The 26,856-nt window shown below is 48.2% G+C and overlaps 1 protein-coding gene across 3 annotated transcripts in view; it reads right to left on the minus strand.

Annotated features, from left to right (window-relative positions):
* SAMD4B (sterile alpha motif domain containing 4B) overlaps window positions 1-20,015 on the minus strand; it is a 29,555-nt gene extending 9,540 nt beyond the window's left edge. For all 3 annotated transcript variants that reach the window (XM_077852240.1, XM_077852244.1, XM_077852253.1), the window contains exons 1-9: window positions 19,613-20,015; window positions 9,537-10,007; window positions 4,471-4,710; window positions 3,715-3,824; window positions 3,468-3,554; window positions 2,494-2,836; window positions 1,454-1,539; window positions 836-954; window positions 91-289 (exon numbers count right to left, since the gene is read on the minus strand). In XM_077852240.1, the coding sequence (XP_077708366.1) occupies window positions 91-289; window positions 836-954; window positions 1,454-1,539; window positions 2,494-2,836; window positions 3,468-3,554; window positions 3,715-3,824; window positions 4,471-4,710; window positions 9,537-10,007; window positions 19,613-19,808 (1,851 nt within the window). In that variant the 5' untranslated portion in view covers window positions 19,809-20,015. The remainder of the gene's footprint in view (window positions 1-90; window positions 290-835; window positions 955-1,453; window positions 1,540-2,493; window positions 2,837-3,467; window positions 3,555-3,714; window positions 3,825-4,470; window positions 4,711-9,536; window positions 10,008-19,612) is intronic.
* Window positions 20,016-26,856: the final 6,841 nt, after the last annotated feature.

Raw genomic sequence — 26,856 nt, forward strand, 5'->3', positions numbered from 1 at the left:
GGCCCAGGTGCAAACACATGGACATGCACAGCTCAGGAACCACCACCCCAATCCCAGAAGCGCCAGGCCCTCTGCTTCCCGCTGGCTCACCTGTCGGCCCTGGCCCCCAAGGCTGGGGCTAGTGAGGGCATGTCGGGGGGAGATGCCCCCGATGCCCGAAGGGCTCAGAAGGCCCATCCTGCCAGGTGGGAGGGCCCGGGGAGGCATTGGGAACTGCCGCTGGGTCCGCCGGGCCACCCCCATCCCCACAGAGCCAGCTATGGGAAGGGAGTTGGAGCCAAACGCCCAGCTGTGAAAGAGTAGAAGGCAGGGTGTCAGTTTAGGTGGTTGGGGCCCCTCTCTGTCCACCCCTTCCTCCCTTCCCCTCCCATAATCCCCATGGGAAGGACAGAACACAGACCTGCTATGAACAAGGACTCCCTATCCAATCCTTGCATCACACACACTGTTCTCCTGCCCCGAGGTACCCTCAGGACAGAGATGGGAGTGGACAAAGGTTTCCTCACATCCACTTACAGCAGTTCTCCTAACTTTAATTCTCAAGTGTGACACTTAGTATTTGTGGAGAAAAGAGACTTCACAGCCCTCTACACACAGGTGAGGAGGACAGGGGACAGGCAAAGGGCCAGATGTTGCTTCTGTCAACTCAGCACCCTGCTGCAGTGGGAAGAACACCCTGATTTTCTTCCGGGAAAGTCTTCACTGGGTGACTTGTGTAAGGTTTACCCAGTGACTGAATGAGGACAACCGATTCCCAGCCCAGAACGCGATCAGCATACTGAGCACTATCGGTGCCTTGGGAAGGAAGGTTCCTACACCCTGGCCGCCTGCTTACCCTTTCTGCTGCCGGTAGTTCTGCATCTCTAGGGCGGCTTTGCGCGGGAAGGTCCGGAGGAGCTTCAGCACTTGCTGTTTCCAGGACAGCAGCCGTTTCTTCTGCGTCTCCGTGAACGCCTAGAATTGGGAGCGTGAAGCAGGGAGGGTGTGCCTTCCTCTCTGCCTTCCATTCACCCACCCGACTGCCTGCCTGCTTTGTGCTGGCAATGCTGGGATGCAGCAGTAACCTGCGCACGCAGAGCTCACAGTTCAGCTGGGGAAAACACACACATGCGATCTGAACGGTGATGAGCACTGTGGGGGAGAAGCCCAGGAGGCGTGAGAAGCCCAATCTGCTGTGAGGGGCCAGTGTAGGCATCTGAAGTGCACATATCTGAACTGAGAGCTGAGAGACCAGCAGGAGGAAGAGGAAACTGGTTCCCCAAAGAAGGAATATGTAGTAAGGCTCTGAGAAGGAGAGCTCATGGCAGCCGCCAGGGCCAACACTGGTGAGATGAGGGCTGGAGATAGAGGGTGGGTGCAGCCAGGCTGGGCCCTGAGGGCCACGTGAGGAATAGGGATGCTGAGAGTGATGAGGGGAGCCTTTTCCTGCTTGGAACCCTAGAGGAGGCCTTACCTCATGAGTCAGGCACTTTTCAATGAGCTGGAGGTAACTGGTGATGTTCTCCTCGTCTGGTCGGGACACCAGCAGCTGGGTGCACACTGAGGGACAAGGGAAAGGGAGGAGAGTTAGCCCCAGCATGTCCTCTGCCAACCTCTAGCTTCCTCAGCCCCTGCTGGCCAGCACAAAAGTTGGAAGAGGACCAAGGCTGCGTGAGTTCTAGCTATGTGTGAAGCATGATACCTGGCTGCTGTGAAAATATATAAAGCCCACCACAGTGGCTCAGAGAGGTTGAATCACTTGCCCCAGGTCACGTGGCTAAAAGGATATGGACCCAAGTGTAAAGTCTGCTATGCCATGCTGCCTCAGGAAAGGCCAAGACCACTAGGAGTTTCATCAGACTTATCCTGTGGCCTTTAGTCTCCTGTGAAGGAAGGAACCAGTGGATTTGCCTCATACTGTACACAATTTCTACCAACACACTGTCCCACCTTCTGCTCAGTTTGGAGACACTGGAATAGTAAGTAAGGGTTCTCTCCTACCATCAACCTGGACACACCTAAAGGCAGGGCCTCGCTACTCTCGGTCTCAGCACTCTCTGAAGTGATCTAGTCCTCAGGATGCTTTAAAAAATTTGTTTATTGGGATCCCTGGGTGGCACAGTGGTTTGGTGCCTGCCTTTGGCCCAGGGCGCGATCCTGGAGACCCGGGATCGAATCCCACATCGGGCTCCCGGTGCATGGAGCCTGCTTCTCCCTCTGCCTGTGTCTCTGCCTCTCTCTCTCTTTGTGTGACTATCAAAAATAAATAAAAAAAATTTCTAAAAGTTATTTATTTATTTAGATTTTAAAAATTCATTTATTCATGAGACACATAGAGAGAGAGGCAGAGACACGGGCCCTGAGCCAAAGGCAGACGCTCAACCATTGAGCCATCCAGGCATCCCCCCAGGGTACTTTAAAAAGCTCTGCTCCCCATCATTTAACTTCAATTTGATGACTGGGTCCACTTGGCTCCCTGTCCAGAACTTCTTGCCGGGCCTTGGGTTGTCTCACCTTTGCCCATCACCCGTGTAAACTGGCTGGGGATGTCTCCGTCGGCGACGGGAGCTGGGGCTGGCTCACTGCCATCAGTGGGAGCCGGAGCTGGTGGAGGGGGGTAGCTCTCTGCAGCTGGAGGGTCCTTGGACTCAGTGCCCTTGTCTGTGCCGGGGTGAGCCAGGGGAGGCTCAGCACCTGGCAGTGGTGGCTCCCCCCGGCTCCCATCCTTGGCAGTAGGGGTGGTGGCAGCAGCAGCAGCCACAGTGGCCTGGAGGACGCTGTAGGCCTTGATGGGGGTGATGATTATCTGCTGCAGCTCCTGCAGAGCATTTCGCAGATTCCCGCCTTCCAGCACATCCTGAGTGGGGAAAACACATCCAGGGTCACACGCTGACTGCCACAGCTCCATAGAATGACTATACAAGTAGAGTCAGACAGACCTTGGAGAGGGCTGGCGGAACCCTGAGTCCTACCACTTAGAAAAGGCAGGTAAGGACACTGCAAGCTCACACACACTCAGGCACACATACATACACACGTGTATACACATACTCCCTTTCACCCCCCTTCAAAGTGGAGTTCCATGGGGCTCAGGAGGTGGTCTGATGCTGGGGCCTCAGGGTCCCACAAGGATGGAACCAGGAAGCAAGTGACAGGGAAAGGGGAAAAGGCTGCAAAAACGCAGATATGGAAGGGGAGTGAGTGGTGAGAAAGCAAATAGAGAGATCATGCACACAGGGAGACGTTCTGCTCCATTGGAAATACCAGTCAGAAAAGGAAAACCCAAAGGAAACAGAGGGATTGAGTTAACAGTGACAAAGTCTGGAGAGAAAGACCAGGACACAAACGGAGGGAACCCTCTCAGCCACAGGCAGGTAAACCCTGTGATCTAACTTGTTCTTGGCCTCCCGAGGGCTGGGGAGGCCCCCAGGGAGGCCACCCAGAGCCACTGGGAAGTCAGCTGGGAGATAGGGATACCAGGTCCTCACCTTCTCCAGGGACTTGAGGACACTCTGTCTCTCACGTAGCTTCTGGATGCTCAGGGCTATCTTGTGGCGGGCACCTTTGGTGACATTCTGTGGTAGGGGCAGAAGGGGACAGGAAGCTGGAATGAGAAGCTGAGGTACTTGGGGTGCCCTAACAAGGCCTGAAGAGACACCAGAGGGTTGGGCTGCATGGGTAATGTCAAAATGGTGTTGTCCCCAACACCTCCCTGAGGGTCCCTTGGGGCTTCACCTGAGACTCCAGATGCTGCTCAGTCAGTGTCATCATCTCCTCGTAGCTCATCTGTGAGAAGAGGGCTGCATACTTGTGCAAGCGGAGGCTCTTGAGCCATGAGGGCACATCTGTAGAAAAGGAGAGCAAGAGGTCAGGGGTCTGGACCTTGTGACTACGGCAGAGGAAGGGTCATGGGAGGGAGCAGTGTTTTGTAGTTTTTAATGTTCCATACATGGCGGGACCCCGAGGCCCCAACATCAGCCCACCTTCTCCTGAGCCCCATGGAACTCCACCTTGAAGGCGGGGGTGGAATATGTGTATAGAATGTTACCAGAGGTAACATTGAAAACTGGGAGGAGTGGGGAAAAGCCAAGGGTCCATAAGCCACTTCTTCTTCTGCCCAGTCACACTCTTCTGGGTGGCCTTCCCTCATATCAGGACATCTGACCCTTCTGAGCTGCTTGACTGGATATATATTAGAAGGACCTCACTGATGTCCCTAAAAGTCTTCCTGGAACCTCTGTTCCATCAGCTATTGCTGTGTCAGGCTGGGGTGTCTGAGGACAGGGATTTCTCCCCCATCAGACCAGGGCCTATAGGCATCTCTCTGCAGATGAGAGCCCTAAAGGCAGGGACTCACTCCCCTCAGACCTGACACTGCCTACAGTAGGGTAGAGGGTAATGGGACAGGAAGTTGGAAGCTTCCCTTCTGTCTTCTAAGCTATGCAGAAGCCTCTCTCCAGAGGGTCCTAGAGCTGTCCTCCCCTGTCGTACCTTTCATGCCACTGCCGTCCTCCTGGAACGTGTTCCGGCTGGAGCCCTGCTCCTCCGTCTGCTCGCTGCCAGAGGAGGCCACGCTGCTCTGGGGCGAGAGGGGTGCGTGGTCGGGCGTGGTGAAAGCAGCCCGGGCCCCGAGCTCCTCCGGACTCGGCCACTCACCAGGGGCCTGGGGGCTCGTGGGGATGAGCGACATGGAGCGCTTCAGCGGGCTGGGGTGAATTTGGCAAGGGAGACCTGGCCAGAGGGGGAGAGGCAAGAGGTCAGGTTTGGAGATCTGACCAGGAGATCATGCCCCCCGGTTGGTGCGATGGATGGCAGCTCAGCCCCAGAATCCAACAGTGGGAGGGGACCCTGGGATCAGAGGGGAAACACCTACCAGGTATTGCTCGTTCCCTCATTCCCCACACCCAACCCATCAGCAAGCTCTCAGCCACATCTCTGAATCTTTCCACTTTCTCTTCCAGCACCTGGGTCTGTCACTGGTATCTGTTGCTAGAATTACTGCTACAGCCCCCTTACTGGTTTCTTGCCTTCATTCTTGCCTCCTACAGTTCATTCACCTTGCAGAAGCCATGTTAAATCTGACCAAGTCAGTCCTTATTTCAAATCCCATCTATGACTTCCCTTCACACCGAGGACAAAATTCAAAATCTTCTACAGACCTACAAGGCCCTGTGTGGGACCTGGGCCCTGCTCATCCCCCCCAACTTACCCTTCAGTTCAAGCCTTTTTAGCTTTTGCTTCCCCACCAACCCTCATTTGTTCCTGCAACACTCAAGCTGTCCAACCTCAGGACTTGTGCACTTGCTCTTTCTTCTTGTCCTCTTGATCTTAGCAGTTGGCTCCGTAAAGTCTCATCTCAAGCTAGCAACATCTCTTCCAAGGCCTTCTCTGAGTAGCTGCCCCCCACCAATCTTGGTTACTCTATCATATGACTCTTATTTATCTTCCCTTCAGCACCTGCCACAACCTGAAATAATTTAACCTAGTTATTCGTTTACATGCTTATTAACTGAACACCCCTGCTACGATACAAGACCTGTGACAACAGGGACTTGTCCTGTCTTAAAGATCATTGTATCCTCTGTAATTACAGTAGGGCCTGGCCTGGAGGAGCTGCTTCATTAGCATTTGTAAAATAAATAACAAATGAAATGTATAACGAATTAAATATCTAAAGTGCTTCCTCAACATCCCTGTCATTGGGCCTTACCACCTCCCAAAGATTTGTACTGAGCCAAAATCAGCCACCTATGAAGTCCAGTGACTCAGGGTGAATCCAGGCCTTCTTCCACAAGATTTTCATACTCTCCATCCATCCCATTCCTGAGGTAAGAAAATGGTTCCAAATTGATTTTAACCATCCTCAGGAAAGGGAAGGTTCCCATGAGCTTCCAGACCTTTCTTTGTAACTATTCCTTCTGCCTACCTCACTGCTCTTCTACCCTTACCTGCCAGCCACCTCAGCCTTCACTCCTCATTCAAGTGTTAGCTCTTCTGTGACTCTTTCCTCTGCATTCCCTAAAGCCCCGTGTTACTGCCTCAAGCCTAACATTTACTGCCTCCATCACCAGGCTGCCTGTTGCTGGGCTCATGTGTATTAGGGCCACATTCTGAGGGCCTTGAAGGATAGGGTGAAGCTTCTCAATTTCAAGCAGTTGCAGGAATAGCAACCTCACTCAATGATTTCAGCATTGCCAGGGTCAGCTGCAGGTCATGATACACAAGAGCCTTCAGTTTCATAAATGCCTATAGGAGGGCACCTACGGTCCGTTCTAAGGGTGCTGAGGGTACCTCTGAACCTGACACAGGGAATTCAAAAGTATCCAAAGTCATATAAAAAGATAAGAATACAAGGCCAAAACACCTCACCCTGGTGGGTAGGTAAGAACATCAAGGCTCAGGAACAGAAGCACTTTGCCCCAGTTGCCAGAGGGAGTTGGGAGGCAGCAACGGAAGAACCCTAGCTTTGTTTCTGATGGGAAGGCTGGGATTCCTGCCAGTGCTCCACTGAAACTTAACCCAGGAAGGCCAACCAGCCTGGTACAGGCCCCAAACCACCTCCATCTGTGACAGTATCTATGCTCCTAGCCAGCCAGGTAGTCACCTGAAGAGAGAGCAGTGTACTGATCCACCCCCTAAGACTAGCCTCCATCTCTGCCTGTGATCTGTGGGGTCCTCTTCTCACAGTTTCTTCCAAGAGTCTGAGTTCCCAGAAAATGGCACCTTTTGGGCCCTATGGAATTCGGTACAGACTTGGTTTTTTGCCTGTCTTGGTGCCTATGGCCTACTCCTCTTCCCTTCTCAGCCAAGGAGGAGGCAGGCCAGGCTGAGAGGGCAGGAAATTATCCTGATTGGAATGATCATGCAGTTCCTGAGGAACCCTGCTTGGCCAGGCACTGGGGTGGAGGCTGGCCACAGCATGAGAGCTATAAAAACAGGAATGCCGGCTGGAGATGCAGGGCCTCACACTCTCCAAGAAACCCTGGTCTGTCTTTGGCAGCACCCCAAACCCACCCTGCCTGCCCTTACAGGCCAATCCTTGCTCCCCACTCAAAAATATTTTAATGGTTTCCTGTTTCCTGAACTGCCTGTAAAAATTTAAAAGCTTCACCCTATCCTTCAAGGCCCCCCAGAATGTGGCCCTCATATACTGCGATCTGGGAGTCAAGACCGACTTGCATTAAAATTCTGGCTCTGCCACCTATTAACTTTATGGTGCTGGGCAAGTCATTTCATCTGCCCCCTCTGTCTCCATTTCTAAGTGATATCCTTGGCACAGGGGCAGGCATATGGTAAACATGAATGTCTACTACTGCTATGCATCTCTCCATCCTAGCCAGACCTGTCTGTATACTCTAATTTTCCGCCCCTCTGCCTTCATTTCATGCTGTGTCCTCTACCTGGAATGCCCAACTCCTTTCTCTCTTCTGTTCCAACCCCCCTATCTGACACTGTTCCAGGTTAGCGAGTCCTTTGATAGCTGCTGTCCTCATTGGGGAGAAGAAATGTATGGGCACCCTGCCTGGGTAAACTCTCCCCTTGATGATGTCTGAGCATCTATGGGAAGGTCACTTTTAGGTGGAGGAAATGTAGCATAGTAGTTAAAAGTATGAGCGGTAGAGCCAGACTGCCTGGATTTAAATTCTGGCTACACCACCTAAGGCAGGTGACTTTTCTATGACTCAGCCAAAGAATTTATATATGTAAAGTTCTCAGAACAGCTTTTAAAAAAGACTGAATACTCTCAATAATCTTGACTTACTGTTATTAATATATTTTCCCAATTTGGATCCAGAAACTGATGCTCTGAGACTAACACACTTTGGGTTGCTAGAGGTGCCAGAAATACCCTCCTTTCCCTCACTTTCTCCGATTCTTACCAGCACCTAGGAGGGAGGCAGGTGGCCAGGACATCCATAGGAACCTGAGGAAAGAGGCTCAGGGCACCAAGGATGTGTATCAGGTGCCACAGAGCTGGGCACTAGAGACCCAGGGCTTGTCCCACCTGCTGGCATGGATGACATTTCACTGCCACTCTCTCTTGGCTTGCTTTAACTAGTACCAGCCAGCCAAAGGGGGCCAGCCATGCTGAGGTTAAATCTTGGAAACTGGGCAGCCCAGGTGCTCAGTGGTTTAGCTCCGCCTTCGGCCCAGGGCCTGATCCTGGAGACCTGGGATCGAGTCCCACGTCAGGCTCCCTGCATGGAGCCTGCTTCTCCCTCTGCCTGTGTCTCTGCTGCGCACGCATGCGTGCGCTCTCTCTCTCTCATGGAGCCTGCTTCTACCTCTGCCTGTGTCTCTGCTGTGCGCGCTTGCTCTCTCTCTCATTAATAAATAAAAATAAAATCGTAAAAAAAATAAATAAATAAATCTTGGAAATCTCTCAGCTGGAGTCAGGTAATATCACCTCACCAAGCCTTGGAAATGCCACTCTCTCTCAGCCTGTTCATTTCAACCATTATTTCAAAAGCTCACTAGAACACCTGCTCCTCCTGGCTCACCCTAGCATCTGGGGTGCTTTCCAACACAGCCCTTTCCAGACCACTTAGTTGGGAGGACAGCATAGTGGTCAGGGGGTAGGCTCTGGTGTCAGATTGCTGGGGTCTGAACCTTGGACTGTTCTACTACTTGTTTTGTGTATAACCTTGAATACATGACTTCACATCTTTGAGTCTCCGTATCACCTCTAGAATGGGGCTGAGGATAAAGTTGCAACTAGGATTAAATGAGATCATGTCAGAAAAGTGCTTACAGCACAGTCAATGCTCAACAATGTTACCAACTAATATCTTACAGCGTGAACTACATCTTACATAAACAGGCTTACAAACACAAATTTCTCAGAAATAGTGCTGATAGTTGAAGCCATATACACAAATCCACAATGTCTAAGCTAGAAAGGACCTTAGATTATGGCTATTAACTCAAGGCTTTCAGAGGCCCAGTAGGTATCAGATATGCCCAAAGGAAGGTGATGGGGGTAGAGGCTGGGGCACATGTGCAGGGTTTTAAGGGGGTGGTCAATATTCAACCCCATCTTATTGTTACTACAGGATTACGGCGCTTGAGTTGCCAGGTTTAACTTTTTAAGAGAAACTGAAATCTGGATTTTTAGGGGAAAATCCCTAATTTCTTATGTCATCAAATTTATTTTAAAACATAACAAGAGGGACGCCTGGGTGGCTCAGCAGTTGAGCATCTGCCTTTGGCTCAAGGAGTGATTCTGGTCCAGGGATCAAGTCCCACATTGGGCTCCTTGTGAGGAGCCTGCTTCTCTCTGTTTCTGTGTCTCTCGGGAATAAACACACTTTTAAAATAAATCAATAAATCAAACATAAAGACAAAACCAAAGTTTCACTGAGTTTGGGCTCAACAAAACACGTCTGTAGGTCAGATATGGCTCCCACAAAGCCAGTTTACAACCTCTACACTACCTCATAAAGCTGAGGTCCAGATAGATTTATGTGACTTGCCCAGGGCCAAAGAGCAAGTGGAGAGAGAGCCCAGTTTGACCTTTTCCAAGTAGGCATGACCTCCTGGGATCCCTACTCCCTCACCTGCATTTGCGTTGCTCCCAATACTGTTGATGGCTGGCGGCACTGAGCTGGATGGGTGGAAGGGCACATGTCCATTTTCCCGGGGTGGCTTGTCCTGCCAGCCTGGCCCAGCCTCCCCAGGGCCCAGCTCTGCAGGGCCCCCCCACTCATCTGAGCCTTGGCGTGAGTGGTAGGTGGGCTCAGGCCGGGTGCGGAAGCCACTAGCCAGTCGCTCTTCCAGGTGGCTCAGCCAGAGGGCCAGTGCATTGCGGTCCTCCAGTGTGGTGGCTGGGTGGATGAGGGCATAAGAGAGTAGCTGGCGGCTCTCCTCGATGAAGGCATTGCTCTCGATCGAGTAGGCCAGCACTTTCTGCAGCAGCCTCATGTACTCCGACTTGGCCTCCGTGTTGCCTGGCTGAAGCAGGGGCAGGTGGGACAGCAGGAGGGATACCACTTTCTCTTTGGACTCCTGCTGCCACTGGCTGACGATGGCTGCAGAGGGGACAAAAGGAAATGTCAGGGGAGCCAGGGTGGGGGACTCCACCCAGGAGTGGTGCCTATGGCCTGCCCCCTCAACTCCAATCTCTTCTCCCTTGATGACCCCTTAGCTTGCCCTTCATATTGATGACACCAAATGCACTCACCGTTATTTCCAGAGTAATTTTTCCTGGTTCCACATCACTCCTACTCTCCAACACCTGCTGTGGCTCCCCATTAGCCAAACTTACTACTCTGGAATCTGAGCTCCTCCTGCCATCCCCAGGCCCGCTCTTCTCATTATATTTGCGTTCTTTATCTTCATGTCCTCTATCCACACCCCCTTCACCCTATCAAAAGAGCCTCCTTCCTGACAGCAGATGACCACGGAATATGATGGTTAATAGTTTGGGCTCTGGAATCAAGCACAGTCTGGACCTTCCAACTTATTAGCTAGACCTGGAACCTCACTGAGGAGTGATTTCCTCACCTGAAAAGTTTTGGAGAAAATTACACTACCCAATTCACAGTGTTGCTCTGATAGCCAAAGAGCTAATAAAGAATGTAAAGTGACCATGATTATAAAAAGAATGTATTTACTTACTAACTAACTACTAACTTACTTTACTACTTTTTTTTTTAACTGGTCTCTTTGCCTCCAGATTTTCCCCCTCCAATTGGCTCCCATTCACCAACATGGATTTCTCTTCCTAAACGCATACCAAGATGTCACAATGGCAACCACAACCAAAGGACTTCAGTTCAACAACTCCTAGCCAACAGCACCTTCATTTTTAGGGTACTTCCCACTTCCTAGTCCCCTAGATAAAGATTTAGGATACCCCCACCTTCTCTGGGGCTCTCCCCATGATCACATTCATTCAAGTTTCCACACTCACTCTGAGATCCAAGGCTTGAGCCTGCAACAGTCTTCTTTCTGCCATCCAAATTCTAGATCTTTTAATGGACTGCCTAAAACTGCCCTCATCTGGGAAGCCTCCCTGCTGCTCCATGCCATAGTGATCTGTGATGTCTTTTTTCCATCCCACAGTGTAAGAGCCTAAGTCTCTCTGTAGAGATGAGCCAGGTTGCACCTGTTGATCCAGAAGGGTACTCCCCAAGACTTGGCCACATAAAGGAGGCCTTGGGAAGGAACCCTTACAGGTCTGACTATCCTCCTTGAAAACCTTGTTACCACTTCAATGGAGTGGAGGATGGGAGAAAATGCCGACAAGGCAAAGGAAAGGGACAAAGAATACCAATACTTGAGAAAAGAGATAATGATCAAGGACTGGGACCAACTACATCCTCCACACTAGGCAAGTGAGCTCAGACTCTTAGCCAGGATGACGATTCGCAAATAAGGGTGTTCTGAGAGATGAGCTACTGGGCTATTGGTAAGGTCCTGGGAAGGGGAAAAGGAGCTGGCTCTAACTTGACAGAGCTAGGACCTCAGAGGGGTGAGTGATGAAAAAGAACAGGCAGAGATGTGGCTTATTCCCACCTCGCCCACTTATGTTACTCTGGGCAAATGTGGTAACTTCACTGAGCTTTACTTTCTCTGTCGAGTGTGGGTCAGAATCATTCCTACCTAGCAGAGCTACTAGGAATTAAGTGAGACCATAACACAAAGTCCTCAGCAAATATTAGCTGCCCTATCTAACATCACGGTTATTATATCTTACCGTGGCTCCTTCTTTTCAAATACCCACAGAGATTTTTTTTTTAATATTTTATTTATTTTTATTTATTCTTGAGAGACACAGAGAGAGAGAGGCAGAGATATTAGGCAGAGGGAGAAGCAGGCTCCATGCACGTAGCCCAATGTGGGACTTGATCCCAGGACTCCAGGATCACGCCCTGAGGCAAAGTCAGATGCTCAACCGCTGAGCCACCCAGGCGTCCTACCTACAGAGACTCTAAAGCCACATGCCCACTCCTGGTCCTGGAAATGGAGAGGAATGGACATATGTAGAGAGCCTCAGAATTCTAGGCATCTATAGATTTCCAGTGAGGCCTGATATGGATCCCTGTGCGTCTGACTGTGTCTCGACCCAACTTCCTAAAGGCTTAAGATTCCAAGGGCCACTGGTCTCCTCTTACAGGGAGCCTTGCATGAAACCGTGAGAAATACCTGTTCACACTTTTTTTTTTTTTTTTAAAGATTTTATTTATTCATGAGAGACACAGAGGGAGAGGGAGAGAGAGAGAGGCAGAGACAGGCAGAAGCAGGGTCCATGCAGGAAACCTGATGCGGGACTTGATCCTGGGACTCTGGGATCATGCCCTGAGCCAAAGGCAGATGGCTCAACCGCTGAGCCATCCAGGCATCCGCGTCCCCATCTCTTTCTCTTAATGACCTGTGTGGAAATCTATGGTCTAGAAGTTCACATAAATTTCTAATTCTGCTTAAATCTGTAGCTCTAAGAAAATGAATTACACACAACTCCTAACTCCTGGCCATATAACTTCACATTCTCTTGGCCTGGGACTTTCTGCTCTAAGCTATCTAGAGAAGCTCTGTTCAAGTGCCCATGGATTCATCCATTAATGCAAAGTCATCAATTCCTGTTATGCCCATAGTATTGGCCAAAATAGAACAGTAATATTACACAGTAATAGTAGTAACAGGTAGCATTTATTGAGCATTTACTATATGTCAATATGTCATTGAGCATGACTATATGTCACACTGTGCTAAGAACCTCACCTCAACCCTCTTTTAACAACCCCATCTTATACATGAGGGACTAGACTTCAGGAGGTGGAATCACTTCCCCAAAGCGACAGACCAAGAACTAAACCCAGGTCTGTCAACCTCTGGAAGTGGGGGGAACTTTTACCCAAAACATTATACTAGTTCTCCAATGCCAAGTATCTTGTTCTTCACCCCTTCACCGTCCCTGGCTTTCCAGATCTCAAGCAGGACCTGCCACTCAAGGTTAGGAAACCTCATCTCCTCAATCTTCTCTTGAATCAGCTTCCCATGACTACAAGGCTGACTTTTAGGTCATCTCAATATCTAAGGATGTTTCCAAGGTAGGACAGGCCTTCCTGACATCAGGAAGCCTTCACCTTTCCCACCCTCCTACCTCCATCTGGCACTCAATCACAAAGGAACGAACATCCTGGTACCCCATTTTCCTGACTTAATCCCAGAGTTTTTTTGCTCTTGATGAGAAGGAAGAAGAAATACAGTGATGAAGATTAGGGACAGAAAGTCAAAGACTTGCATCTGAGCTGCGTTATACAGTTGCCTGGGCAATATGCTTCCTCCTCTGCAAAAGGGGGATTAGAGGGCTGAGAGGATTTAGGGAGACAATGCACGTAAAGCACCTGACAGTCTGCCCACAGTAAGCACTTACTATGTGACTCAGTGATTGGTGTTTTTCTCCTTTCTCCAGCAGTCAGCCTACCCCCTACCAGCCCTACCCTGATGTTCTCAATTGCTGTTGTTTAGGCCTTAAAGGGTAGCCAGAGGCATCTGGGACAGAGAGAAGCCTTGTCTAGTCCCTCCCCCACCCCAGAATACTGCCAGGACCCCAGGGCTACAGGACACAGCTTCTCCTCTGGTACTGCCAGGGGACGTGACAGAACAGCCCCAAGGGTTGGGCTCAATGAAGGACCTTGTTCTACTATGGAGAAAGGAGAGAGTGGTTTTGGACGACTGGAGGCTGACCCTGGGGAAATGTGTGTTCATGTGTCTGTGCAGCGGTGCGGTGGGGAGGGCGGGCCTCCCATGACTGGGAAGCATCAGTGAGCACTGGAACTGGTCCAAGGAATTTGCGCAGCCTCAGGCCCCTTGGGGTGAGCCCAGCTGGGGCTGCAGATGACGGGTGGGGATGAAACTTTGTTTCCTGCTCAGATCAGTAAAGTCTGGCCCAGAGTTGAGGCACAGCAGGGGCCCAATGAATACCTGCACAATTGAACCCAGATGGTCTCCTGGAAAGTAGTGGTATCTATATGTGTATAATGTGCCCTCTCGAGGATCCCCTGACCTCAGGTAACCCTGTCTCATGTCCTAGCAGAGTATACACAGTAAGAGCACAGGTTCAAAAGGGAAACTTGCCTGGATTCAAAATCTACCTCTGCTTCTATGACCTAGCTCAACATAACTGTTGACCAGTCCTTTAACTTCTCTGAACCTGGTCTCTTCTGTATAGCAAGGGTAGTAAAAACCCTATGTCACAGGGTTGTTGTAAAGATTCAATGGGACAGTTGTACAAAGCACCTGACATGTGTTAAGTACTTCATGCATTTTAACTATTAGTGCCATTGCTTCTGGTTGAAGATCTAGAGCCCACATTGTTTTGGGGCTGTGGGGAGCAGTTAACATAGAAGGGCACATCTGGGACTCCCCCTTAAGATTCCCAACAGGGGTGGGGATTTTCATGCAGTTATTTACCAAAAACAGACATGTCTCTGGTTCCTTTGAGCTAGAGGCACAATAAGCAATGATGAAATGCTGGAGGTGGGCGGATGGGGGAGGGGGCTGGGGAATGCCATGATGCCAATGGCTGCTTCTCCCCAAGCTGCAAACCTGGATTCTGCAGGCATGGAGAGGACCAGAGAGACTGTCCATGATTACCCTCCTTAGCCAGGTGACCAGAGAGAAGTACGTCATGACCCTGGGTCCTGGAAAATCATAGGAGCCAAATATATCTTGGAGACTGCCATAAGAGCAAATCCATTTTTATGTGCTGGGCTGTTGCAACAATCGTGGCAGCCTCAGGCACTCGTCACAGGGGCTGGGGTTTGGCTGCAAACACGCCCTTCTCTACCTCACCCCAGCTCGCACAAACAAGGGGGAGGGCCAGGGGGCTCACATTTTTGTTTGATGAACTGTGTTAGTAGAGCTTGAAAGGGGAGGGTGGAGACATGAGAGCTGAGCTCTGGTGACTCATTCAGCCTCGGCCCCCTCCTGACCTCAGTTTCCCCACCCAGATTCAGTGAGCCAGAGAGGGAGGAGTTTAAACCTGCTGGATACAGGGACTCTGACTCAGAGGACAGGAGGAGGAAAGAAATGCAGGAAATGTGGCCCAGGAAGCTGAAGGAACAGGGAGGGAAGGGGATTTCAGCTTCCCTGGCTCTACCCTTTTGGTCCAAGTCAGCATAGGGGGAAAGAAGGAGCCAGGATTACTGTTATAGATCCAAACAGGCAGGGAACATAGCACTGGAAAGGGAATAGGGAAGACAGCAAAAGGAAAGCTGAAGTCTCTCTTTCCCTGTTCCAGAGACCCGTAGGGTACTGTTTTTCTCTTCCTGGGTATTGTTTCAGATTCTGCTTCCATGAAACCAATACTGGCTGCCTGAGCTGGGGGACTTCCCTAAATCCTTCCAGTTGCTTAAGAGGAAAGAATAGCCCAGACCAGATCCCCCTTCCACAGCCCCAACTCCCCACTCCCAGTAGGCTGCATACCCTCACCAGCTTCCCAGGCCCACCCAGAATCAGTATCAGTGTTAAGACAAGTGGTTCTCTACTGGATGCACACAAGAGCCAACTAGAGAGCTTAAAAAATATCAGACTTGCTGGGGATAAGACCCAGGCCTCAGATTATTTTTATAAAGTCCTTAAGTGATTCTGACATGAAGCCTGGGTTGGGACCCACTTGCCTAGATCAAGCCCTCTGCACTCCCTGACCTTCCTGAGGAGAAAGAAGGGCAGTGGGCAGCTCTGACCCAAGTGTGGACCCAGGGTCCCCGTGGGAGAACTGAAGGAAATGGCAGGGCTGAGTGGTTGGGACACAGAGTACAAACCCAGAAAATAGCAGAGGATCTGCCTCACTGTTCAGCCACCCTGGTCTGAAGGAATCTAAAAAGCTAGAGTTTTAGATCCTATAAGAGGCAACTCTTCCCTGGGGATTGGTGTACCAACTGAATTCAGGATTTGATCTGTGGAGTAAGTGTACATCTTGGTGGTGGTGGGGGGAACAGATTCTCTGAGATGTCCATCTCCTAAAATATTAAGAACTATTTTTTTAGAAGAATGTACTGGGCTCCAAAACAAGTAATATACTTGGCTATGGCTCTACCTTCTTTGGTGTGTCATTTCAGAACCCAAGAGGCGCTTGGAGAGTATCTAGAACCCTCTCACTCTTCAGATATGGATCCTCAGGCTCAAGTGGGGTGGAGCAGGTCCAACACACGAGAGGTGTTAGTGGCAGAGATGGATCTAGAACTCTGGATGTCCTGATTCTTATTCTTAAGTCCCATGCCAAATGAATCATCCAGCAGGATATCAACTCTCAAACTGCCTAGTCAGCAGAACCTAGGTTTGTGTTCCCAGGCCCATCCCCTCAGGATTCTGACTTGGGTCTGGCTGGTGGTAGGGAAGGGACTGGATTTTAACAGTCACTACCCCCCAGATGAGGTGGATGGTGATGCAAGTTTGGGAAACAAGGGAATGGGAAGGCCATGATGAACAAAGGAAGAGGAAAAAGTCAGAGGGTGCATAGCTCTTCCCACAAGGCAGGCCTCTAGGCCTTGGAAGTAGCTTCTTCCTTCACAAATAAGGCAAGGAGGCTGTTCTACTTGCTGGTGGGACCAAGGCAGGTGACACAGGGCTCCTTGGTCTTGGAGCCCCCCTGTCTATTATGAAAGAGGCATTCAAGGCTCTATAGAATTTACCTCTGTGATCACTTCTCTCTCCAGGCATGCTCTGTTCTACTCCTGGCATGCTACTTGCCGACTCTAATATGCACCATCATCCTCCTTTCGCTTCTCTCATTCTAAGTTTTCCCTACCTCTCCATCTAAGTACCAGCTTGTAATATTCTCACCATCTGACATGGAGCTATGGCTGAAAACCTTACTTCATATTTTCATTCACCAGTGAATTTATTCCTTATCAATTCTCAACCCTAGCGAGGCATTACTCCCCAAATCCCAAAGCAAACTACCTGGGTTGGGCCTCAGTTCTTGGTATAAAGTGTACCATGTCTTTCAAGGCAATGTGATAAAAGAGAATATTTATTTATTTATTTATTTATTATTATTTTTTTTTTAATTTTTATTTATTTATGATAGTCACACAGAGAGAAAGAGAGAGAGGCAGAGACACAGGCAGAGGGAGAAGCAGGCTCCATGCACCGGAGCCCGATATGGGATTCGATCCCGGGTCTCCAGGATCGCGCCCTGGGCAAAGGCAGGCGCCAAACCGCTGCGCCACCCAGGGATCCCTATTTATTTATTTTTAAAGAGAGTTTGTTTGTTTGAGGAAGGGGGCGCACATACACCCTTGTGCGCAGGTGAGCAGGGGGAGGAGCAGACTCTGTGCTGAGCATAGAGCCCAACATGGGGCTCAATCTCACCACCCTGACATCATAACCGGGGTTGAAATCCAGTCAGAGGCTTAACTGACTGAGCCACCTAAGTGTCTCTAAGGAGTATTTTAAACGCATATCACTTCGAACTAGCAGTTCCACAGAATTCTAGGAATTTCTCCTAGAGATGCTTAAAGAGTACTGATTACAGCACTGTTTGTAAGAGCAAGACCAAACATACCATATGGTAGAGCTTACTGATCAAGAGTAAGAGCTCTAAAGTCAAATTCCAGTTCCACCTCTGACCAGTTGTATGACCCAGGCAAGTCACTAAACCTCTCCAGAACTCAGTCTCATCAATGAAATGAAAGAACAATAAGACCTACCTTACAGAGCTGTTGTGAGGGTCAAATGAGTAATAAAGATAAAACTTTGCTGGATACCCAGGTAGGGCTCCATAAATATTACCTATTCTAGCTTTAATGCAGCCACTAACAATGAAATATACATACACGTATACATCCTGAATATGAAATCTTCAACTTACATTAAGTGAAATTGATTAGTATGCACAGTGTTCTGCTCTATGTATTAAAATGACCAAAACAATGAAGCAGCTGAAGGGAGAATATGTATGTACTTAAACACATACAGATTATCTCACAAAACATACACAAGCTGGCAATATGGAAGTATGGAAGGGAGGAGACCTTGCTTTTTACCTTTCATACAGTTGGATTTTACAAGTCTTGAAAATAAACACTAAAATTAAACATGCTCTAATAAAAAAAACAGAATAAACACTACTGGTGGTTCTGATATACAGACGAAATTGGCACCCAGTACACATGCAACTGCTAGCTCAGGATGGGGTGGTTAAGGATGTATGCCAAAGCTGTGTAAGACAATGGCCTGCTCCAAAGGAGTTCTACTTTGGGGGCAGAGCCATATCACAACCAAGAGCTCTTGCTCTTGATGCTAGAGAGCAGAGAGGTGTCTTCCCTGGCGGGGAGTGAGGGGGAATGTGAAGTTGCTGAGCTCTGAGCCTTCCACAGCCTTGCTAGGTTCTTGCTTTCACCGTCCTCTAGTGAGGGACTTAAACTAATGTGACTCCTGGCCCAAGGAGCCATATCATCCTATAACTATGATGCTTCAGTGACTTATACATAAAAATTCAGAGAAATATAGGTGACTGTTACGAAAGGCAGATGGACCTGGGGAGATAAGGGAAGCCAGGCAACTCTGTGGCTCCCCAGTCCCAATCTTAGCAGCCCACGTGGATTTCCTCACCTATAAAATGGGGATAACAACATTTCATGGGGTTGTTGTGAGGACTAAATCAGTTACTGACAACAAAAATTTACATTTTTGAGCGTTTACTATATGACAGGTACTCTTCTCAGAGCTCACAACTACCCTAGAAGGTAAGCATAGTTAATGTATTGATTTTAAAGATGAAGAAACCAAGGCTCAGAAAGATTATTTCATTATATCACAAAAGACAGAACTGGGATTTAAACAGTCTAACTCTAGAGCCACCAAAGACTACTTTCAAAGTTAAAATACAAGTAAAGCCAGTACTTGGCTTGTTTTAAGGGCTCAATATGAACTATTATCATGGGGAAGAAAGTGGGAAGGATTTGGATGCCCTGACACAGAGCCCCTGGGTCCCCTTCTGGTAGCTTTCAGGTACACGTGACTTGCCTTCTTTGGCCTCCAGTTCTCTCACCCATCGCTGAGGTCAAGAACTCTTCAACCAGCCCTGTGGAGGCCTAGACACCAGAATGGCTTCAGCAGTGTCCCCTGAGAGGGTTCTCTGGCCTGACTCTTGTCTATGACTGGGTCTCTTGGGACAGATGGTTCTAGAGAAGCCTAGCTCAGCCATCCCAACACCAACCTCAGTACCTCTCTACTGAGTGCTTACGGAACAGATATGGATTATATCTAAATTCAAAACTCTCTTGAAGCTATTTATGCCTTAAGTCCAACTTACCTTTGGGAGTAAAGTTTTAGAAGAATTCTAAAATACATAAATACATGTACATACATACATTTTGGAAGAATTCTAAAATTTCCTCCTAGCTCTGGTGTCTTACAGCTTGAGAAATGAATCATTTGCTCAGCTTCCAACCCCCTTCCATAGGTAATGACTTTAGTCTCCTCCTCTGTCACATAGATAGGCTACCCTATAGAATTTTTCCTCTGCTATGGGTTGTTTCCAGTTCATACTGACCTCCCCAATAACCCACCATTCCACATTTCTCAGCACCATTGTGGGGGTGGGCCTCCTCAGCCCTCTGACATCTGCTCATTCCAGGTCTCCCTTTCACTGTGCTTGTCTCTAGGGGTGGAGACTCACCAGCACTGTTGGCCTCCGACTCCAGCAGGTGGATGTCATTGCAGTCCGCCAGTGAGTGCTCCAGGCAGAGCTGCAGGAAGCGGGCCTGGGTGCGAGTAACCCGCTTCAGAAGTGACAGCAGGGCCACCGTCTGCTCACACTCATTCCAGCCCTTGAACCAGCCAGCGAGGATGCCCACCTGGTCTCGGAACATCATGGTGCCGGGCCTAGGGCCAGGGTGGGGGGGACGGCGGTGGCGAGGGCCAGCGCCGTCACATGGTCTCGGCTCGGGGCTCCTGTTACCTCTCCCCTGAGGGCCAGGGCTTGAGGATGTTCCCTGGCGTGTTGGCAACGGGCAGTGGGGGGAGGAGGAAACCTGCTCACATCGGGGGAGGTCTTGGTCCAGCCACACCTCTCCAGGCTCCTAGAAAAGGAAGCAAGGGGGTCAGACAGAATGAAAAGGCTGGAGCTGGCCTGGTTAGTGTGGGTTGAGGTGATAAGGAGGCTTCTCTCAGAGTATCTGCTCTGCTGAGCCCCTGGGGAAAAAGATGAAGCCACTACCAGATACTAAACTCATTTTCCTTCTAGTCTCCAGATCCAGAGAAAAGGCTTGATTAGGACTCAGAGAGATGCTGCTCAGAGGGCCTGGCTATTATAGGGCTAAAGGAAGCAGACGAAGTTGGTAGGATTTTCCAGAAATGGGAAACAGAAGAGACTGTACATTATAGAAAAAGATCTGAGTTAATGGAGACCTGGTCCCAGGTGACATGTGACCTCCAGCACATGCCTTGACCGTACTGATCTCTGGCCACCCGTTCTGAGAGTGGAAAAGAGTGACTGCTCACCTGCTAAGAGGACACCATAGAGTTTATATTATTTCAATCTAAGACTCACAAAGCTAAGATGTAAGTGGATGATGGGGTGGTAACTCCAGTGGAGATCAAGAGTATGCAAATAGCTAACTGATCAGTAACTTCCTCAGTGCCCAAAGGTAAGGACATGCACAAAAGCTTTTTCAAAGATTTTCAACAGGCTGGGGGAATCTCACCTCCTTTCACTCTGGAAAAGGTGCAGCTGTGCTCTCTAAGATCTCACTCTTCTCTGCTCTGAGGTGAGTCTCCCCAGACCTCTTCTTCATTCCCCTGAAGGCTACTCCTGGCCCAAGCCCCCTGGGTTAGGAGGTCCCCTTGGCTTCCAAAGATGCCAGACTGTCAGCCAGGCTCCTAACAGCACAGAGGATGCCAACCTGAGAAGGGTCACATCCAAAGTAAAAAAACTCCCAAGTAGTGTCCAAATTCCTCTCTTAAGACAGGAACTATACAGGAGTTGTGTTAACTGGGCAGACAACAGACCTATTCTTTAGTTGACTGATTTCTGGACACTACTCTGAAGCCTTTTTCTAAGTGTCTTGAGCTCCAGGTCTCCACTCACATTTCCCTGTCTCTCTTGCAACCAGTGCCTTGGCTCTATCCCCAAACCACATTTGGCTCCATCTCCCTCTGGCTGTCAAAGGACTGAGAACTCCACACAAAGACCCACTGAACCTGCTGGGTTCAGGTCTTAGGGAACTACTACCATCTCCCTGAACTTCCATGCTCTTGCTGAAGAGGGCTGTTTGGTGTATCTGATGATGCATGTGACTTACCTGGCAGATCCTCTGTGGGATACTTAAACAGGGCAAACTTTTTTTTAAAGTTTATTTTCATTAATCCTTACACCCAACACAGGGCTTGAACTCATGACCCTGAGATCAAGATTTGTACACTCTTCCAGATAGTTGAGCCAGCCAGATGCCCCCAAAAATATTTTTATTTTTATTTTTGAAGATTTTATTTATTCATGAAAGACACACACAGAGAGGCAGAAACATAAGCAGAGAGAGAAGCAAGCTTCCTGCAAGGGAGCCTGATGTGGGACTCGATTCTAGGACTCCAGGATCATGACCTGAGCCAAAGGCAGATGCTCAACCACTGAGCCACCCAGGCGCCTCCCCTCAAAAAAAAAAAAAAAAAAAAAAAAAAAAAAAAAAAAAAAAATTTTTTTTTTTTTCCAAAAATTTTTTAAAAGGAAATCAAATGTTGCCTCCTGGCTTAAATCCTCCAATGACTTCCCATTGCACTTAAATAAAACCTAAACTAAACCTGAATGTATCTTGACCTACAGGGCCTTGCAAGACTCCTGTGCCCCCTCCAACCTCATCTTGTTCCAAGTTTTCTTTTTCACTGGGGGAATTCTCTTCCCCCAGATCTACTTATGGTTGGCCCCAACTTGTCACTCAGGTCTCAGCTAAATGTTATTTCCTCTGAGAGAGCTTCCCTGATCATCCAATCTAAGGAATATCACACTAATGATATTTGTTCTATATAATTTGACACCCTCAGGTCTCATCTTATTTATGTTTGTTGTTTCTCCTTCCATCAAAAAGCAAGCTATATGGTCACCCAGTGCCAGAACAGTGACTGGCACATAGATGATGCTCAACATGTATCTGTTGAAACAATGAATAAAGGTGAAGAGCATGGAAGCCACACTTGGGATTTCTACAGCCTCAAGGTGAGAAGAAGATAGGAGGAATGGCCCACAGGATGATAAACAGATTTAGAAACCTTGTCCTAAGAGAAAAATTTGAAGGCACTGAGGAAATTTCCCCAGGGGAAGAGAAAACTCAGAAGGAATGACATAACTGACTTTGAATATGAAAGGGTAGCACACAGAAGAGGAATTAGATTTTTTTTTTTTTTTTTTTTTTACTCCAGAGGAGAACAAGGGAATAAGTGAGAGGTGACATGGGAGATATTGAGAGTCAAGAAAATTCAGTTCTAGTCTTGCTCCACACACTGATTCACTTTAATCTTTGAGCTACTCTGCTTCCCTTCTCTGTAATATGTAAGATAAGGAGTTAGACAGGATCAGACACAACAAATGGGTTTTACCTCACAGGCTAACTCCAAACGATTGGTAGTGGCTGCTTGCGGCATTGTGGTGAGAAGGATCCTCAAGAAATGAAGGAATAGGAATACTCATCAAAGGGCAATGATTGGGAACCCTGGGTGGCGCAGTGGTTTAGCGCCTGCCTTTGGCCCAGGGCGCAATCCTGGAGACCCGGGATCAAATCCCACGTCGGGCTCCCGGTGCATGGAGCCTGCTTCTCCCTCTCCCTATGTCTCTGCCTCTCTCTCTCTCTCTCTGTATGACTATCATAAATAAATAAAAATTTTTAAAAATTTTTAAAAAAGGGCAATGATTAATAAATTGGGGGCACATTTCACACAATGGGATATTGTATAGCTATTAAAAACATGCTTGATCCTGATAGCAGAATATATAAAACATAACAGAACTATACATAGTGTTTGATATTTTGTAGCATTTTGCTAGTTGTAAGTAAACACATATTATTTTTATAATTTTTAAAGAATTTTATTAAAAAAAGTTTTAAGGTTGCATTCTACTTTCTGGCTCAGTGAGAAAGAACACTGTGATTGATTATCAATGTTTGTCCTGGATGCAGGATGGATGAGTGGTAGTTCACATGCCTGAAAAAATCAGTTTCCCTTCCCAGCTCCAGCATTTTGTGGCTTTCAGCCCCAAGGAGACAGCAGCTGCCTCAACATAAGGAAGAATTTTAAAATAATATAGCTGTCCAAGAATGGAACTGGCTGCCATGTGAGGAGGTAATAAGCTCCCTGGCTGCTGGAAGTGGTCAAGTGGAGGCTAGATGAACATCCCTTGGGAGTGGGAGGGATTCCTTCACTGGGTGGCAACTCATAAGATAGAAGGACATGTTACTATTTCAGAGAGAACATTTGTGACGAGAGGTTTGATATGCCAACAGCATTTACGGCAAAAAGATGACCAAATCCACAAACAGACCAAAGTTGTGCACTCATTCCCATAAACTTTTACTGGGTTGTTACTCTTCCTAAGCAACAGCTCTGTGCCCCCCAAATAAGCTGCTGACTAGCTTCTTTGCCAAACCAAACGCTATAGGCAAAGCTGTGGGACAGAGCAGGGTCCCCAACATGACAGTTGATAAAAGTCAGGTTTTTAATAAAGCAGGCTGATGAGAACTATGGGGAGTTGAAAAGCACATACATTGTCTGAAGAGGGAAGTCACTTATTTTAGCTGTAATCAGCTGCTGCCATGTGGGAATGTGGGTCCAGTATTGTTAGGGTTTAGATTTTTTTTTTTTTTTTAAAGAAGAACCAGAATTTGGATTTTTAAATAAAATCCCCCTATTTTTATTTTTTATTTTTCCCCTATTTTTATTTTTATTAAAGATTTTATTTATTTATTCATGAGAGAGAGGAGAGAGAAAAAGAGAGAGAGAGAGAGAGAGAAGCAGGCAGAGACACAGGAAGAGGGAGAATCAGGCTCCATGCAGGGAGCCTGATGCGGGACTCAATCCCAGGACTCCAGGATCACACCCTGGGCCAAAGACAGGCGCTAAACCGCTGAGCACCCAGGGATCCCCTAAAATTCCCCTATTTTTAAACATTGGAAACAAATTTATGTGAAAACAGCAACAACGAACCACTATAAGGAATAAACAAAGCCTGTGGTCTACCATCCTTGGACCAGATGGACACAAACTGGGAAAAGACAAGAAGCCTGCTAACTATCCTTTCCTCAGGCCTCTGGCTTAGATCTTCAAGCCCCTCAAAACATGACTGGCAGAGAGGATTTAATGCCCAACAGTAGCTCTGACAATCCTCAGTAAATACTGGGGGCTTTAGAGAAAGTCACTTTTAGGACAGGAGAAGGATGCTGGGTGTTTGGTCTGGATGATGACGGGAGAGGAGGGCTGTAAATGGCCTTCTTCCATCGAAGAGCCCAAGGTCCTCAGCTACCTCCTGTTCTGGGTGCTTGGCAGCAATGAGAAGGGAAGACCTGGGTTCGTGATGGGCCAAAAGAGGCATCAGCACTGTCTATTCCAAGGGACTTTAGTGGATTCTGGTGGATCTGCTTGCCAAACATCCACTCCTATCTTCTGGTACCATTGGAAAATTAACTGTCTTCCTTGGCTCCAGGAGTAGACACAGAAAATCTACTGGCTAAGGAAAGTCTTCACTGGATTCCTGCTGGAACTACTGGGGAAAGTAAGTTTTCCATTAGGATTGCTCGGATTATGCAACATCTGATGTTATTGGCTGCCACTTCTGCCACCTCACAGTGAGAGCCTGTCTCAGAATGAAACTAACACAGATAAAAGCAGAGTCAAGAGATGAAAGGACAAAGAGGGAGATCTATTCACATCTGAAGACCTGGATCAAATCCAGCTAGCTTGAAGTCTCCTTACCCAACTTCTCAGTTATATGGACCAATAAATTCCTTTTTGGCTGAGGCTAATCTGAGTTGTGTTTCTATCACTTGAATTGGAAAAGCCGTGATTGCTCCCATACAAAAACAGAATTCACCACTGCTCTGGTCTCCCTGCCTTTGAGGAAAGACAGTAGAGGGGAACCCCAATGGCAAAAACTTCTCAAACAGTCCAACATTACTGCTGCCATATTTGGTCTCTAAGGGATCAAGTAACCTTCTTTGGAACCAACCCTGGAGGGCGGGAAATGAAGCCAAAACTGGCTAAGAGGTTCGAGGAAAAACTGCTCACTAGGCTCCCTTCCTTAGCTTCAAACAGCAAGAAGCGGCCCACAGATATGAGATGTCTTGGCAAGTCAGTTCTTCTCATTCAGAAACCAAGCTGTGGAGTCAGGTGTGGCTGAAACCTGGGCTCTCCCGGTGATACTTACTTGCTGTGTTGACCTTCCGGAAGTAACTCAGTTTCCTCCTCAGTGAAGCTTGTTGTAAAAATAAAATGAAACAATGTATATAAAAATACCTACCATGATGCTTAGCATGCCTTCCTAAATCACCTATCTTGTCATATTCTAGACCCCATGTGAATATTATCATCATTTTACAGATGGAGAAACCGAGACACAGAAAAGGTCAAGTCACTTGTCTTGACTTGTCTAAGACTACACAGAGCTGAGATTTTCAAGGCCAGACAATTTGGCTTTAGAACTCTTGCTTGTTCCTAAGAATGTTACAGCTTCCTCTAAGTTCCCTTCCACTGCCTAGAAAAGTTGGGCAAAAGGTACACCCTTTAATGTCAGTAACTCTGGATAAATAAGGGGGTCCTATCAGCCTTCCTACCCATTCCCAACCTTTCTACAGCACCCACCTAAGCCTTTGAGGAACTCCTACTTCATGAACAACAGAACAGGCTAGTTACCTAAGGTTAATTCACTATCCTGACCTAAGAACAGGAGAATGTCAGATGCCAAGGGAGCTCAACTTCTCTTTTGTAAAGACCGACTATTATTTTCAGAAACTCCTGAAATATGTACACAAAATATGCATACTATTGCCTCAGCCAAGAATGAGGCTTTTGTATGAATAGTCCTGGGGAACGGAGAGAGAGGAGGGAAGCCAGGCAGGGCCTCCTGGAGGATAAGCCCAGCCTGGGAAGCTGTGGGAAACCCTGGACTAGAAAGGAAGCTGGTATCCCTTGCCCCATATATTACTCTCTTTCACTCATGCCACACTTAAATGTGTTGACTCTTCCTCATTAAAACCCCATCTTTAACTCTTTCCTTTCTCTATATTTGCATGCTCTCACTTGATAATGGAATCAGCTCCCACAGATTCAACTATCACCTTTCTGTGGACAACTCAGATTTTTTTTTTTTAATTTTTATTTATTTATGATAGTCACACACAGAGAGAGAGAGAGTCAGAGACATAGGCAGAGGGAGAAGCAGGCTCCATGCAGGGAGCCCGACGTGGGATTCGATCCCAGGTCTCCAGGATCGCGCCCTGGGCCAAAGGCAGGCGCCAAACCGCTGCGCCACCCAGGGATCCCTGATTTTTTTAAAGATTTTATTTATTTTTTTCATGAGAGACACAGAGGGGGGGGGGGGGGCAGAGATACAGGTAGAGGGAGAAGCAGGCTCCAAGCAGGGAGCCCTACATGGGACTGGATCCTGGATCTCCAGGATCAGGCCCTGGGCTGAAGGTGGCGCTAAACTGCTGAGCCACCCAGGCTGCCCTAACTCAGAATTTTTTTTTTTTTTAAGATTTTATTTATTTATTCATAGAGACACACACACACACAGAGAGAGAGAGAGAGAGAGGCAGAGACACAGGCAGAGGGAGAAGCAGGCTCCATGCAGGGAACCCGATGTGGGACTCGATCCCGGGTCTCCAGGATCACACCTCGGGCTGCAGGCAGTGCTAAACCGCTGCACCACGGGGGATGCCC

This window comes from Canis aureus, chromosome 1 (assembly GCF_053574225.1).
Source record: "Canis aureus isolate CA01 chromosome 1, VMU_Caureus_v.1.0, whole genome shotgun sequence".
Classification (NCBI taxonomy): domain Eukaryota; kingdom Metazoa; phylum Chordata; class Mammalia; order Carnivora; family Canidae; genus Canis; species Canis aureus.